Source organism: Physcomitrium patens, chromosome 3 (assembly GCF_059467195.1).
Source record: "Physcomitrium patens ecotype Gransden chromosome 3, ASM5946719v1, whole genome shotgun sequence".
NCBI lineage: Eukaryota > Viridiplantae > Streptophyta > Bryopsida > Funariales > Funariaceae > Physcomitrium > Physcomitrium patens.
The window spans coordinates 24808557-24826564 of NC_143412.1; the positions used below are offsets into that span (position 1 = coordinate 24808557).

General features: G+C 33.6%; 1 protein-coding gene across 11 annotated transcripts; it reads left to right on the forward strand.

Annotated features, from left to right (window-relative positions):
* Nucleotides 1-2206: 2206 nt before the first annotated feature.
* LOC112280041 (uncharacterized) lies at nucleotides 2207-11042 on the forward strand. 11 transcript variants are annotated; one of them, XR_016502360.1, is made up of 13 exons: nucleotides 2207-2961; nucleotides 3464-3811; nucleotides 4773-5399; nucleotides 5582-5702; nucleotides 5934-6030; nucleotides 6174-6666; nucleotides 6939-7108; nucleotides 7539-7640; nucleotides 7774-7922; nucleotides 8106-9104; nucleotides 9430-9671; nucleotides 9954-10494; nucleotides 10691-11042. XR_016502360.1 is itself a non-coding variant. In XM_024514976.3 (12 exons), the coding sequence occupies exons 2-12, from the start codon at nucleotides 3624-3626 to the stop codon at nucleotides 9956-9958; spliced, it is 3207 nt and encodes a 1068-aa protein (XP_024370744.1). In that variant the 5' UTR covers nucleotides 2207-2961; nucleotides 3464-3623; the 3' UTR covers nucleotides 9959-10522. The 11 variants fall into 11 exon arrangements, 10 of the variants coding, with proteins under 10 accessions (XP_024370744.1, XP_024370738.1, XP_024370742.1 ...); XM_024514976.3 differs by lacking the exon at nucleotides 10691-11042 and having other exon boundaries at nucleotides 9940-10522; XM_024514970.3 differs by lacking the exon at nucleotides 10691-11042 and having other exon boundaries at nucleotides 9954-10522.
* Nucleotides 11043-18008: the final 6966 nt, after the last annotated feature.

The following is an 18008-nucleotide window of genomic DNA, read 5'->3' on the forward strand; positions in this document are numbered from 1 at the left end:
ATGTTGTATAATGTGAATTTAATTTGAGAATATATTGGGCATCTAATTGTGGAAGGTTTAGACAATTGTAGTTGGATTTACAATCAAAAATCAATGTATAATGTATTTAAAAATACCTTGTTTGCAATCTTAAATAATCTACACAAGTTTCAAAATATCCTAAATACATGTTATTTGCCTAAGAGAAATCTTAAATACAACTTAATAAACTCTAAGTAATTCGAAATAAATCCTAATTAATCATTACTAAATCCTAAAATATATCCATAAACTTTAAAAAAATCCTAAATAAAACTTAATTAAATCCTAATAAGTTCTAATTAAATTGTGACAAAATCTAAATTAAATCTTTGATTAATCTTAATTGAATCCTAACAAACTCTATTAAAGTTTTAAATAAATCTACTTGAATTCTATCAAATTCTAATAAAATTCTTAATTAAAAAAAAGATTCTAATCAACCATAATCAATTCTAAAAAAAACCTTAATTTAACCACCTAATTGACCTAAAATTTAAATCATAAATTCAATATAATTTTTTTTTCCAAACTTTTAATTTTTTACTTATAGATTTACCACAAAACTCATAAAATTCTCTAAATTATAAACCTTTCTTTATTTCTCTAAAATAAAGTCACTTAAATCTAATTAAAAAACTTTATAACTCTCATAGATTTATTACAAATCTAAATTGCCAAAAACTAATACATAAAAATATTTAATCTCCAATCTTAATCTTTGATTGATCAACAAACCTTATAAATGTCATATACACGTGGTTTTGTGCCTTGGGATTTGATTTCAATCTAGGTTCACAAATGATCTTTCTTAGATATTAATTTAAGATTTTTTTAAGTAATATTTTTTAGAAATCATCCTTGACTTTTACGTAAAGATATTTATAGACTTAATTTTGCTAATCTTTAAGGCCCTACAAAGACTAAGTCTTTAGTTAAGCTCTTCTATAATATATGTCTTGTTATTTATTTATTTATTTATTTATTTATTTTTATACAATAACTATGTTATAGTACAACATTGATTGACTTTCTCATTTTGGATTTAAGTTTTGATCCATTTTTTGTGCTATTACTTTGTTTTAGCTCTCTTTTATTTGTCTCCTTGTCTTTGCTCTCTTTGGTGTAAGATCCAAGTTTCTTGGATAGGTAAAATATAATAAAGATAGATAAATTAAATTAAATCAAAAATTACTTAACATACATATATAGATGAAAAAACTTTATTTACTATAGTAGAAATTAAGTATCTATTCCTTTGCAACCTTGCTCTCTAGAAAAAAGAAGGAAAAAAACATAAAATGAAAAAAATAAAAATAAATATATAACATCTTTATATCTATAGATTTGTATAAATAAAGGTGCATAACATAATATATAATAAGTTTTATTAAGTAGTTGTGCTTATAGATTTTGAAGATCATAGAGAATAATTTTATAAGACGTAATTTAACTGTTCCATTTATATACATTGTCTTTGCTGATTCTAGTATTTTTCTATCCATTTATGTTTATTATTATTATTATTATTATTTTCTTACATGTTTCAAAAATTGTAGCTAATCCCTAGTTGTTTCCAAATTTTATCTTCTATTGATCTCTAAAAAATGTTATTGTCTTCAATCATTTAATTTATATTTGATTTCTTATTCTTATATTGTAGAACTTAAGTTCATCAATCTAAACAAAGAGTTTAGTAGCTTGGAGGTTTATAATAGAATCATGGTGGTTTTAGATTTAATTCCAACCAATGTATGGTATATGATCAATTATGCTACATAATGTTTTAATAGCCCTCCTCCTTGGCTATCTCCACTTTGCCTTACCCTATCCAAAGGCCCTCCGCCTTAAGTCCTAAATTATAAATTTTAAAAGAAGACATACGCACATGAAAAAATTGTTAAAATTACCCAACATCCACTTATTGATGAATAAGAAAAAAATTACAGTAGTACAAGCTTAACACCTATTCCTCTCTAGCCCCCAAAATCCAAACAAAGGCATTTTGACATGCCATGTCTAGAAAGCATAACCCTAGAATATGTCCCCAAAACCAACATGGATACAAATAAAAGGACGAATGATTTTCATCCATATGTCTTCATCCGCTACAATTCCAACGCTGTCCTGTCAGAAGGAAGGGCTAACTAAGTAGCTGGAGATGCACCGTCACAGTGGACACAGGCAGAATAATAATTGAGAACTAGGTGAGTCGTGAGACTGGGACAGGAGTGTAGAATCGAGAGGTGAAGCTCGGTAATGATGTATTAGCGAAGGGAGGATGAGAACGACGTTTGGTGTCGTGAGGAGTCGAGTATTTGACAAATATCAGTGTGATATTTTGGAGTCTAGAGAATCAGGTAATGGCATGCAAGTGATTGGAGTCGAGTAGGTGGTTGCCTAAACGAGAGTCGAGGATTTTTTTTTCCATTCTGCGACTGATCATGTTGGTGAGGATGAAGGCCATCGCGTTGCATTAAGAACTGCAGAGCCATAGGAAAAGTATAATAGATGACATCTGAAGTTTTGAGAAGGTTAGTGATAACCGAGAGATAGAGAGTTTTGAACAGGAGTTAGTCTGAGAGTGATTTAGGTGCAGTAGAATCGGACTGAGGCTTGCGAGAGTAGTTCTCAAGATAGTGACAAGTAATGTTGGAGTGAAGAGTAACAAACTGGTGAAGTGTCGGACTACGTTCTCGCATTGGCTCCTTGGCATTCAGAGATCAGAGAGTGAAGCAGAGCTAACAGAGGACACTTGAGCTTTAGCAAAAAGATTACATCTTCAGGGTTCTGCTGTTAGGAGCTTTAGGAGCCAATACTTGAGCTCAACAATGAGCCTAAGGTTCCCGCGGAAAGGGTTGCTATGTTGGCGATTCGTGAGCAATTCAGACAGTTGCATGAGTGAGAAGTTTGAGCAACAGAAAATGTATTCGTGTGTTCTCGGTACGTGTTTGCAACTTACGACGTCAGGAATTATTTCCAATCAACACATTTCTCTGGCAGTCAGTCCACACTGAGACACTCTTGGTACGAATGATGCACTGAAAGAATGTATTCTGAAATGATGATTCCAGAGATAAGTTATATCAAAAAACGCAATGTGAATCCTCGGTGCTGTGACCTGGGGTGTTGGACTGTTCTAATTTAGGGTAGTTGCAAATCCGCGAGGCTTGGAGAGGTAGGGTTGCGCGTGGGTTGCTTGCGAAGGATTGTGAATTACGTTGATTTTCTTCGAAGAGCGTCTGAAACCTTCGACAGTAGTGAGGTTGTTGTCGTCCGGGATAGATTAGTCTGTACACCCTTGGAGTGCCTTCTTTTCTTCAAAATACTACTACAACTACAATCGAATTCTCTCGAATTACTCTGCTACACGTTATGCTTTTGAGGACTACGGAGACACTAAATACACCTTTTGAGAAATGATTTGATTTGTTTGCGATGGCAGTTCGTGGTGTTGCAGGAACATCTTTTTCGCATTTTTGTGTTGGGATTTCAGCTCGAACTCTATCAGGCTCACTTGAGAAGATTGCGTTCACACCGTTTTGACACCTGTGAAGATTTGAAAATTACAAATACGTTTGTCTGTGGAGGGCTAAGTGTTTTCTATGAGAGTACTGAAGAAGGCCACAAGGGAGAAAGTTGTGTTTCTGCCGCGATTTACGATGAGGAATCCCGTCTCGAATGGTTTGACTTGTCGTCAAGTAGTCGCAAACGACGGCGTTCAGTCCAAGTCTCCAATCTGCGACAAGGACATGGAGGAGAAGCGCTCTCCTTCCACACTGTATTCCATGAGGTCTGCTTTCTTCACAACTGTCAAAGACGAGGAAAGATATTTCTTTGTTCAATACTGTTGCGATTTTCCCTTAATTTATGGTATAATGAAGAAACAAGTTGGGTCTGTATCAATGGGAGGGGAATATAGTGACTACGTATGACGAGACTACTGCTGGAACATTCTAAAGAACTAGTACATGAAGTGAATGGCCTACTGCTTGTAGGAACGCGTAGATACAGGGGACAACCTGATTGCTGTCGGCTCTAACACGTCCAGTGAGATTATGTCATGTAGTGTTTTCTGTAACGATGAGATTTGCGACAGTGAACCTACGATCAGAAAAATTTCTGAAGGATGTCTGCATGTCTGCATGTCGTAGCGTATTCTTGCTGAATGCTGGTAGACAACCACATTTTTTTCGTAACATAACAATAAATCGTTCAGAATTCATTCGTGAGACGAAGAATGTCATCACGATTTCTGTGAACGCTTGGTGATTTTGTAGTGAATGGATGTTACTATTATCCTCCTAATCTAACTTTTGTCTGAGAAGATCGTGCATCTGAAGTTGCTAATTTGCAAGATTGTTTAGTTACACTTGGAATCCATTCCACTTAAACTCTTTGTGCATGATTCGAATAACGAACTAGACCTTGTTTCTTTACTCATTTTGGTGTGTTGCGATTCCACATGTCAGCCACTAGAATCACAATGCATTTGTATGTACTCTAGAACTGCAATGCAAGGCTTTGTTTTTCTCATTTGATGGTCAGTCTTGGCATACTGAAGAAGTTCTCTTTTATGAACACGATTGCCTATTAATAAGCTTTTAAAAACTTTAAAAACTCGTATGAGGTTCAAATTATGAACTTGTCCGTATCAAAATTTTGTATTCTCGTTAATGTGCTCACATACATTGAAAACATTTTTATAATTATTTTTTATTGATGTTTACTTCTCTAATTTTGTATTTCTTCAGAGGGTCTAGAACATCTGATGAGCTGGAACGGGACGGGGGATTGGTCGCTCTCAAATCTTCAACTAGAGAGTCAATCGTGGCCCCTCTAAACCCTGTGACGCCATTAAGATGGAAATCATCGAAACGTTTAGAAAATGAGAGAAAAAAGCTTCAGGAGGAGATCAAAAATAACGAGGCGGGGAAAGAGGAGATGAAGGATTCCAAGTTTGTTAATGACATCAAGAAGGAGCAAAACAAGACGAAAATAGTGTTAACATCAGAAGTGAATGGTATTAAAATATCCAACAAAGCTGACACATCGATTACTAATCATGCCACTTCGCAAGAAGAAGCTATAAGACCTTTGGTATCTTCAAACACTTCAGAGTCTGTGGTGCCAACACAAGCTGCGAAGACCTCTTTCAAAGGGAATTCCAGTAGGCACATGGGCGGTGCAACCTGGAAAGCAGCAGGAAATCAGCAGGAGACAATTAATCATGTCAAAGAAAAATCTACGGATATGAAACCCTCCCCCTTGAAAACAAATGGATGTATTGATGAGCGGCCTACAAACCGCAAGGAAGTACCACCTCTCAACGCAGAGCATGCAAATGACCAATGTAATACAGATGTTTCAGGGTTAGACAGGTAGTACGATCCTCATTGAAACTTTATTAGAAATTCAACATCAATTTTCTTACGTTGTATACATTTCCTGCTTGATTGCAGTTTTGCTCTTCATCCACTGTACTTGGAGGTTGCCGATCTTTCATTACACACGATTCTAATCTATGTTGCGACTTAAAAGCTTATTCTTATGCATCCTGCAGGAAGCCCCATACAGGAGATGAATCGCCAGTCATAACAGTTGACTTCCTGAGGGCAAGACTTTTAGCAGAGCGCGCTTCCTCAAAAGCCGCAAAAGATCGGATTGAGCTTCTTACAAAAAAGGTAATAAATTTTTATTAACTGCTCAATAATCGAACAATATATATGCTCTTGGATAACCTAATCCTCGATGGAAGTAGGAATATATGACCACGTCTGTACAAACGCCACTGTATCTGCGTCTCATGTTGTATTACTAATAATAAATTAGAGGTTACACATTAACCATGACAAATGTGTGAGGGTAACATGAAATAGGCCATTGTTATGAAGAGGTATCTATTGGTGTTTTAGGTGCTTGATCTGGAAAGAAAATTGGATCAAGAAATTCAGCTCAAAAAGAAGGCTGAGGAAGCAGCTCAAGAAGCTCTCTTAGAAATCCAATCACTAGGTCAGTGGTCATCCCATTTGTGGTTCACGTTGTTTTAATTCCAAGAGGTACCTGTTTATCACATCTATTGTCGTTGCATCCAGGTTGATAATGCTCAAGTACTTTATTTCTCATAATTAGCCTTTTCTCTACACGAGTAACAGGGGAACGAGCACCTACGGAGAGCTCGAAGTACACGGAATGTGATACTAACTTACTGGAGAAATCGATGGAACCAAGCCACACCTGCGAGACAGCTAAGAATATGCTATTGCCAGAGAAGGATGAACTAGTGACCCCTTACGAGGAAAATAATTCTAAAAATATAGATAAAGAGTCAGCAAATTGGGTTGAGGGAGAAATCCAAGTGATTGAAAATTGCGTGGATGACGCCAAGCCATGTGGTTGTGTGGCTTTGAAGCTAAGCGACATTCCGTCATCAACTCTGGAAATTGGATATGTCAACGATCAGGTGACAAGTGAGAACATAACTTCAATGCCCAAGCAGGAGAATGGTGAGCTTCAGACACTTCAAAGGTCGGGAAGTAATGATTCAAAGAAAGTCAAAGAAGAGACTCGTGTTGCACCGGGAGTGATATCTGCAACTGACGGCACAGTTGGTTGTGCTGACTCAGGGATTAGACGACAAGATAGAAGGTTATCCCTTTTGAATACTTGAATAATGAATTTTCGTTAATTTCTAGTAATATGAAGTACTGATGCCACTGGATATTTGGATTAGCTTCAACGTTTAATGCTTCAATGGAAACAAAATTGTACTTAATGGCATGATAAGATCAGCCTAGAATAGGACACACTACTTTTAAACTCCGTATTGAAAAGACCTCGACAGAGTGCAACGTTTCACCATGTCTTTGGAATTATAATTCCCCATCTTCACTTCCAAATATGTGGTCTTTTTTCAACAGGTTAATAGTAGAACTGCGGCTGCGCAACATGTGGGATCAGATGACACAGGAAATGGCCGCTCTTGCTGAAGACAAGAATCAAGAGGAGGTTGTTCGTGAAGAACTTTTTACCTGGATGGGCCAAGTTCCAAGTGTGCTGCAGGATGTCCTTCCAAAACTATCTGGTATAAGTAAGTCATTATTTTTGAGTTCTAGCATAGGTGTGAAACTCCCGCAGATATTGATATTTGTATTAATAAAATTGGTAGGCTGTCAAGAATGAATAAAATAATTGTTTGCAATGAAGTCTTTGAGGTAGTCTTTTCTACATCTAGCGCATATCGTACCGCATCCTGAACATCGTAGCCACATTCTATTTCGAGATGAATCGATCAGCAAACAATCATGAGAAAAACTTATTAAAAGATTACGGTTATATTCAACCCTCTTACGATTTGGTAGATCCCCCAGAAACGTATATGCCAGCTTCATGTAATGGTCCCTTTGCACGACAACCTCTGGCTTATGGTGATTGTATCACTCCTGCCTTTTTTGGTGGCGTGAAAGAAGGTGGTGCTATTCAAGAGAGAGGTCTTAACTGACGTCCGCTTGGCTTCTCAGAGGATAAGAAACTGTTGAATGATGCAAACACGGGGAAAGAGCAGTTGAAGGATGTGAATGCCTCGCCAACAACAATTGGCACCAGTACTACCAGAAAAGAAGGTAGCGATCGACTGTGACCTTCAACAAACCCCTTTCATGAAAAGAATCTTTTAAATTAAGCTAGATGACTTAAAAATTGGAGAATGTTTCTCAATATCAGTTATTTGACGAAATTTTGGTGGAACCGTCCTAGATGCAGGGGAAGATCATTCATTGGATGAAGCCCAATTTAGTAAATTACAGGCAAAGGAGTTGAAAAAGGTTGCCACGTTGATTGAGCGATTCGAAGCCCAGGAAAATATCCAGCGAGAATGGGATCAGAACTACATTCAGCAGAACTCGGTGTGTTCTTCTTTCTGATGAAAATCAAAGTTCATGATCTCATGATATCGTGATTCCTATCAAAAGTTCTACTTTTAGAATCTATTACGGAGTACTTAACGGAAACCTCGCCTGCTTTATCACTGATTAATTATGAGGTAAATCTGTGCTTGACAAATAGTGCAACATAATTCTGCGTTGCAGACAAGCAGGAGGGGTAGCGGGGAAGCCTCCATGAGTAAGACAAATAGCAGTCCAGGAACCCCTCATCCAAGAGAGTATCAACAAGAAACTCAACAGGAACAATCTCCAAGGACTTTGCCTCAGCTTCACGATCCTAGATATTATCGTCACATTACGGCCTCTCCGATTTCACCACACCATGGCACAAGAGAACATAACTTGTTGGCTGGAGGAGAAAACGGTAAAGTGGTAAGTTATTATTCTCAGAACGCTTCTCCTTCCATTTATCTAGATCCTCCAACAGTTGAAGAGATGGAGGGACGATCAGGTGAAGAAGGAACTAATAGTGGTGGGAATCACGGAACCAAAAACTCTATGCTTCATCATACACAATTTGGAATGGAGAGGCCACCGAATCCTTCCTATATTACAACTACTCATCTCGGATCATCATCATCAGTAACGAGTGGAGGGGAGAACAATTGCGATATTACGAACAGCCAGGTGGACAGGTCACAATTTCTGGAGCAGAGTAACCACTACCACTGTCCAAGTGCAAGCCTGGAAGAAAGACATGAGAGCCCTCCAGGCCATTCTGGAAGAATCAACACAGAAAGTGTAGAGCCTTCTAGATCACGATCTCTCGCTGGTTGGGTAAAGCAGGAAGAACCTCACATATTTGAGATGTCAACTAACAAAGGAAATAGTTCGTCTCAATGGGACGTATCTATCATGGATCGTCATCAACAACTTGGGAAATTGGCGACTTGTTCACAGGTTGGCAATAACAACGCATACATAAGGCCAGAAGTACCATGCAACTATCCTCTGAGAAATGACGAGCGAGAAGTTTACCGTGGACGAATGGAAAGCGTTTCAAGGAGTATGGAAGGGCTTGAGGGTTCTTGGAGGTCATTGTCTGATCCTGAGGGGTATGACATTTTACCTTATGCACACGTAGCGGACTCGGCTGATTCAGGAATCATTATATCAAGATCGGGCTCACAAACGCCCTTCCAGGTCCTTCCATCATCGACAACCTTTACCTTATTTTGTGAACATATATTATTACCTGATACGTCGTCTTCATGCTTCATCTCTATATAACTGCTTACTCGCTGAAAAAATGTGTTCCTCAGAGTTAGGTGGATGGGACTGATTTCTACCTTGTTCAAGGTTCTTGCTATTCAGGGTGTAGGAGGGAAGCATGCCATTTCATGTTTTCAACTTCGTGTGCACGGCTCTATCCTGGAAGCATTTGCCTCGTTCGCGTTTTCATTGCATGTATTCTTCTCTATCTTTACACTTTGATTTGCTCTTAATTCTGACATGATACTTTTCGCAGGTGCATGGAGGCTCAGCACGGTCAATCCATTACCAAGCTGAATATATGATGGATAAGTCTCTAAGCGTAGCTGATTATGGTCAGGAATTTTCAGGAGAGAATTTCCAAAGGCGACCATCAAGTAAAAGTGAAAGGACTGCAAGCAAAGTGAACGATTTGCTCAAAGCTTTACAATTAGCGAAGCTTAGTATTCAGAATCCCGGGGCCAGAAGAACGTCAATTTTAAACCTATATGAGCCCAGGTTCGAACATTTGCCTCCAGAAGACTAGCTCACTTGTACTGCAACCAATGTGTTTTCTCCTACTCTTTTGATTATATTTATTACTGGCGATATTAGATTTAGTTCACGTAGATTGAGAATAATGCTGCAATTGTGAAGTTTAATGGCTTTAAATGTCCTATCTGTAGAGATGACTGGGGAATAGAATGTGAAGAAACATTAGACTGTAGGACAACCAAAATCACAGGAACGAAACTAATTCAGTTTTTGCATATCCCTGTCTGAAAAGGTCCATTTGTTCAGTTTGAGCAGGTACACTGGAGGTGAGAATCACAATGTCGAGGCAAATTATGTAGTTGATGGTGGTGTTGGAATAACCAATGGATCCTCGGCTGCACCTAACGTTTGGTCAAACATGGAAGATTCGAGAAGATACTCAGTAGGTGAATATCGAGAATATGGATCAACTCGCTGCCTCCGACCTGAGAACTCTGGTACTTTCGATCAACTGATAAGTGCACGACGAAAAGAGGCTGAGGAAGACTGTTTCCTCGCAGATCGCTCAAGCCCGGCTTAAATGCACCTGAGAAGGTGGTGAACAAATTTTCTACTAGTGGTGGTATGCAGTATGTTTATCCCACTAGAAGATCGCCTTCTTTTTATTACTATCCAAGCTTATTATCCCACATCCACATTCTTGGTCCTATTGTGGAGGTGCAACCCACACAGATGCACGGCAGTTCCTTCTTCGAGTAAATCAAGAGTCTTTGACCAGCTGTGCCACTGGTAAATTTCAAGCATGAAAGAGTGCTTCATCTGTACAAATTGTCTGTATAAATGTAAGGTACGGGCGGTCAGAAGCGTTTATGTGAGTTGATTGTTGTTTAAAAACGTTCATTGTCCATTGTAAGTTGAATATGGTTGTACTGTTTCATAAACTAACCTAAAATTGCTTGCGGCAAGTACTGTGCCGACCTAAACGTCTCCTTGTCAATCTCAAGCCTGATATTGTAGCTTGCCTTGCTAAATCCACACAACAGATGAACAATCGCAGAAGAAAGACCTAGATTTCTTGTGAGACCAAGTTGCATCCGAGAAAATCTGGAAGCTCTTTGGCTCCAAGTGCTCTTGAAGCTCTCTTAAGCTCATGGCAAAAAACACATAAACAAAGAAAAAGGAAGAAGAAGAAGAGGACTAGTTGCGATGTTATAATGAATAGAATAGAACTTGTAGTGTGGTAGAGTCAAAGTTACAAAGGTTTGTTTTGGCTTGAAGTTGTGGGTACATTTTGTAGGGAACATCAGAAGTGTACAAAAGGAAATGGAATGGCTTGGCTAAGAAAGTCGTGTCTTTGAAAAAAATAAAGCATTCTTTATTTTATTTATAAAAAAAGTGTTTACTTTTTAATGATTTATAATATCCAATGTAACTTACCTTGACTGTTTTAGAAAGTTTACATTTGAAGAAAATTGTAAATACTTACTAATTTTATATTTAGTAATTTATATAATTTTTTATTAATTATCATATATATATATATATATATATATATATATATAAAATTGGTTAAATTTTTCAATCTTTCTTTGAAGTTTGTATAATGGATGAACTTTTGAAAAAAAAGAATTATTTCATGTTTAACAATAATATAAGAATTAAAAGAATTTATCAAACTTTATTTATGAAGTTCTTCAAAGGATATTTATTCTAATATGGAAATTGAATTTTGAAAGAGAGCATAATATATATATATATATATATATATATATGTATAATTATCTTCTAATATTATTTAGCTTTTAACAATAAAATTTTATACTATAAATTTTAAATTTATAAAGAATTAAGAGTATTATTTATAAATAATATCTAACATAATATATACCACTAATTCAAATAAATATTGTTGAAAACCAATATGACACCATCTTAAATATAACCACTTACTATAAAATTTGATTAAATAATCTATATATATATATATATATATATATATAAGAATATTAAATCAACCTACATAAATCTTAAATTGATTCAATGTCAACAAAACAAAATTATTGCTTCTACCAAAATAATTATTAAATAATTTTTATCATTTATCATTCTTAAAAATATTTCTTGTTGGCATCTCTCTCTTGCTAATTTTTCTTCACAATTCACCTCCTATACCTCCCCAACTTCTATCCAATATAAAATACTTGTCATACTACTTGTTTGTATCTTTACATTTAACCTCTCACACTCAAATTCCTTGCAATATGCACTTTGTGCTATATCAATGAAAAGCAAACCAACTCACCAATTCTACTTACAAGCTATCCAAAACAATGTGGCTTTGGACAGTCATAAGAAATGCCCAAAACTATGCAGCTACATACAATCACTAGTCTACCCAACCCTATGTGGCTTCAGGCAATCATTGAAACTACTCAAAACTATGTAGCTCTAAGCAGTCATTGGAATTGCCAAAAACTATGTGACTTGAGGCATTTATAGGAGTTGCTTGAAACTATGTGGCTCTAAGTAATTGTTGGAGCTACTTTATAAGCTGTTAGGAATTCTAACATTGGACCTTTGTTTGGTGGCTTTATGTGCAGACTAAAGAGAGAGCTCTACTATCTCATTTCTCTCTTGTTTGTCTCTTTGGAGGTCTAGGAATTCTACACTTGAAATGTCTTTTCTTTCTTATACTGCATCTTGACAACTTTATAACTTAAAATATGCAAACAAAGACACAACAATGAAGTACATTTTCACACGAGATTTTGGAAATGTACATCATTGGAAGTTTTAGAAGAAGAATTAAGAATATAGGATTTTGGTTGTATTAGATGGTTGAATGTGATCAATATTTGGTATGGTAGAAGAAAGAAGAAACCTTTGAAAGGGGTGATCTCTTCATGTTCATTGTAGAGTAGTATAAGAGAAGAATAAACTCATGGAATAGTCTTATATTATGGTCCATGTTGTTGCTTCAAAGCAAGTGAAGTTGAAAAGAAGTCTAATGTATTGGTGATTGAAAATAGTTTAAATCAAGGCATATTGCAAGCTTTGAAATTTTAGAGAAGAAGCTTTATGAATTTGCAAAAAAAATCAAGAATACTCTTAATCTGAAAGAAAGTATAGGTTTTTTTTTATTAGGATGGACTTTGAAGGAGGAGTTGTGTTAGCAGATGTCGAGATGGCCAAACATCTACTTCTATATTGAATTACAAGAGATTTGCATTTCACTTCTTTAGGAGTATAGAACAGGCTTGATATACCATGGTTTTTAAGCAATCCTTATTTGATATCTTTCAAAGACGTAGATTTTCATCTATACTAAGACTTATCAACTTGTGCAATGCATTTATTATTATGATGATGAATACCATGCATCCACTTTTCTTCACAAGCAAAGGTAGTAAGTAATGATTCAAATGTATATGAGATTTAAGTGAGAAATGACAGTCATAGAATAAAGAAAAGATCAAAGTAAATTAGAGCACTAATAAGTATTTTTATAGGATGTACCTATCTTTATTATCTATGCTCTTTCAGATCATTGTCAAAGAAGCATTTAAATTTTATTCAATATTTATGGCAAAAGAGATTCTAAAAGCAACCTCTTGGTCTAATCTCACAATTGATTTTATCAAAAGACATGATATCTTCGATGTGGATGGATTCTTATAGTAAATTCTTTCTTTATTACCATATAAATGATATATCATAGATGTATATCTACTATAATTATTATCTAGGTAATATAAATAGATAAAAGAAGATAAAAATAAATTAATTTTATAATACCTTCTAGAGAAGTTTTTTAGAAGCTTTCTAAATGTTATTTTGATTTTATATGTATTTATAATTGATTGGTAGGTTAGAAACTTGGTCAACAAGCTAACCATGTATCACATGTATTGATAGCTTGTAGAACAAGGTAACCATGTATCACATGTATTGGTAATATTATAGACATATAAGTGAAGAAGATTCTAGAAGATTCTAAGAGGTTCCAGAAGATTCTAGAAGGTTCTAAAAAATACCAATAGGTTCTAAGAAGGCTCTTGAAGGTTTGAGGAGGTTCCAAAAGATTTTGGAAGGTTCCAATAGATTCTAAAAAAGTTTTAGAATGTCATAGGAGGCCCTTGAAGGTTCTAAGAGGCTTTAGATGATTTAGGAAGTTGTTGAAGAAGGATCTTAGGTTTACTTTGTTCTCAAGCCTCATAGAAACTTCTCAAGAAGCTTCCTAGGATCTAGTATATATAGGAGTTTAGGCTGAGGGAATCCTCAATCTCGACAATTTACTTCTTGTGGTCTAACTAAGACCTTCTTGCTTTGTATCTAGTTGTTGTTTTAATGTCGAATTAATTCCATTTCTTAGTATTGAATCCTTGTCTTGTCTATGGTCCCTAATAGGTAGTTTATAGAACAAGCTAATTATATGGCGCCCATATAAAAAACTTGCCTTACAAGTTAAGATATGTCTCATACAAAGTTAACAAATTTTTGGAGGTCCTAGAGAACATTGCCACATAGATCTTAGGTAGATAGTATAAATAAAAGCAAGAGTGAAGCCTTATTCACTCTTATCAACTTTTTTTTTGCTTCTAATCTAATTTCAAGAGTCTCAAGTTTTCTTGTCTTTTCGTAATAGCCATTCCAATTTCTTTTTTAATATACATACTTCTCTATTTTTATTTTGTTGTATTTCTTTGAGAAAGTCTCATTTATTTATTTACTTTTATGAAGTTCTTATCTTTGATAAATTGACAAGAGTATGCTTATAATATTAGAACTTTATCTTTTCTTGATAAGACTTAAGTATATTATGATTTGAGATTAATTTCTTCTAAATTGATAATGTTTTTAGTATTTTTTTTTTTCAAATATTCTCTTCTATTTGTCTTAAGTGATATTAGACATCTTCTCTTCTTTAAGTGTTATTATAAAAAAGCTTTTTAAAATAAAAAGTGTAATGACACAAATACAAGAACAATTCAGAGAGTTAATACTTACAATGCATCAACTCAATTTACCACCACATAGAGTAAGAAGAATGATAGGGAGCAAAGTTGTAGAGATGATTGGAGCTACTTCAACATCTGCACCAAATCATGTCCCTTCTCCTATGCTGGAACATCCTTCCAATATTAGAAAACCAAGGATTGCAGTATTTAAAAAGTTTGATGGTATGAGATCTAAGTTTTGAGGATTTATAAATCAAGTACAATTTCTGATTAAACTTCAACTCTAAAGCTATTTAACTCTAAGATCGCAAGTTAGATTCATTGTTACACTCCTTTTAGATTCAATATTATCATGATTTTTATCTTTTCTTAAACAAAAAGATCCAATATTGAATAATCTAGAGACTTTTTTAGCAAAATTTTGATCAACATATGGAATAAATGATGCAATTCATATTGCAACTAATAAGATCAATATTTTGTAATAAGAAAATTGATTAGTAACATTATATGCTTCATAATTTTGACAACTTGTAATTGATATTAATTATGATGGTTCTACACTTCTTAACCAATTTTTCTACGGATTATAATATGAGGTAAAAAAATTAATGCTCAACTTACTTCATCTTCAAACATTCAATTAAACAATTGACTTTGTTATAAGATGTGATAATTGGCTTTTTGAATTTCAATCTAAAAGTCGCGTAAGTGTACTTGAATGTTATTATAATTCAATGATAATGCTAATATCTTTTCAACACACATATTTGAAAGTAGATAATATGCAAATTGATGCGATATGTTTCAAACCTCTTATTGAACAAGAAAAGGCTCATAGTCATCAAGAAGGATTGTGCTTGTATTGCAAAGAATCTAAGTACACTACTTAACATTGTTCAAAGAAGAAATGCAACCACAAAATAAAAAATATAATAATCAAAGAAGTAGTATATTGAAAAATAAGTTTGTTTAGGTATAATAGGAACCATGCAACTGAAATCTTATACAACATCTAATGAAGGTCCTATTTTTTCATCAAAATCCTCTCTTTGTTTTGCAATAAATGTTATTTTAGGACCTAAATATTATAAAGCCTCTTCTTTCTTAGATTCAGGAGCCTTAGTATGTTTTTTTGATAAAAAATTTACTAAAAGACATAGCATATTTTTAATTAAAAAAAAAAAAAAACTAAACCTGTTCATGTAGAAGTCATAGATGGTCATCGATTGTCTTCAAAAAATGTTACTTATAAAATCTTTCCTATATAAATAGCAATCAATTTAGCTAAGAACTTCATACACCATTCCAATATTCCAACAAGATCTCTAATTTTATTTATGAAGAAAAAAGATGAATCATTGCAAATGTGTGTCAAATATCAAGGATTCAACATAATCACCATCAAGAATAGGAATCCACTATCTTTGATATCTAAACTTTTTGATCAATTGAATAAAACTAAAATCTATATAAAAATAGATCTACAAAGAATATATAATTTGATATGCATTAAAGAAGGAGATAAATAGAAGATTGCATTTCAAACAAATGTATAGACATTTTGAATACAATGTCATGCCCTTTGGACTTATAAATGTACCAACAGCTTTTTAACATCTAATAAATGATATTTTTTGAGATTTTTAGATGATTTTATTATTTTTTGCCTAGATGATATCTTAATTTATTCCAAGAACTGAAAAAAATATAAACTTCATATTTATTATGTGTTACAAAAACTAAGAGATGTGAGATTCTATACCAAGATAGATAAGTGTGCATTCTACACTACTTAGGTCAACTTCTTAAGATACATTATTTCAAATGATGGACTTATGATAGATCCTAAAGAAATTCAAACTATTATGGATTAGAAGATTTCAAAAACAGTAAAAGATATCCAATATTTTTTGAAATTTGCCAACTACTACTAGATCTTTATTAAAAACTTTTCTTAAGTTATAATTCTACTTATATATTTTACTTATAAAGACAAACTTCAGTAGAATCAAGAAGCAAAAGCAATATTTGAAGCTTTAAAGATAGCCTTTATTTTTGCACCAATCTTATATCTTGTCAATTTTTTAAGCCATTTTTTGAAGAAATAGGTATATCAAATTTTGCTTTGGATGCCATAGTATTATAAATGAAAAAAAATAATAAACTTCATTCAATAGTTTTTCATTCAAGAAAAGTTTTAGTAGTCGAGATCAATTACTAGATTTATATTAAAGAACTTCTTACAATTAAGGATTTTTTCAAGAATGGTGCTATTATCTAGAAGGCACTTCTAATCCAGTCATTGTTTATATCAACTACAAGAATCTTGAATACTTTATGTCAACATGTATTTTGAATCATTTTCAAATCCGTTGGAGCATGTCTTTGTTAAGATTTGATTTAAAGATCACTTATTGATTTAAAAAATAACACAATTTATCACATATCCTTTTTAGACTTTTTCATCTTATATCAAAAGAAAAAAATATATCTTTTAATCAACAAAGAATAATTCTCTAGAAGTTGAAGCATTATCAACTTTAAACAATAAAATCAATATTGATTGTTGATTCAATCCTTGTCAAACAAATTCAATCAAGTATGTCCTATGATCCTATTATTCAAGATATAAATAATTCTTCTTTTGAATTTCATAATGCTTCCAAGTTTGGATTAAAAAATAACCTATTCTATTTTAAAAGAAACCTATACATTTCAAAATGAAAAGCACATTTACATGTTCTTTAAGCATATCATAATTTTCTAATGGCTAGTCATTTTAGATACAATAAGAATTTAGAATTCATATCCAAAGATTTTAAGTGGCTACAAATGTGAAAAGTAGTGAAAGACTTTATTCAATCATGTGACATTTGTTTAAGATCAAAAATTTCTTGTCATCAATTCTATGGACTTCTTCAATCATTATTCATTCTAAAAAAATTATAGACTTCTATTTTTATGGATTTAATCATGAATCTTTTAGTCTCAGGTTCTTATGACTCTATATTTGTGATATTAGATCACTTCACTAAGATGACATATTTTGTACCATATAAAAAAGCTATCACAAATAAAAAAAAATAGTCAAGCTTTTCTTTGACAATATCTATTACTATCATAGATTTTCTAAGGATATTATATTGGATAGGAGAACTCAATTTGTATCAAGATTTTAAAAAATACTTTTTAAGATTTTAAAAATAGATAAAAAACCATCTTTGACTTTCTATCCTTAAATTGATGGGCAAATAAAGCATGTAAATGAAGTTTTGGAATAGTATTTAAGATATACCACCAATTACTAATAAGATGATTGGATAACTTTTTTGCCATTGGCAGAGTTTGCTTATAATAATACGATATATTTTTCTATGAAATAAATAATTTTTTTTACTAA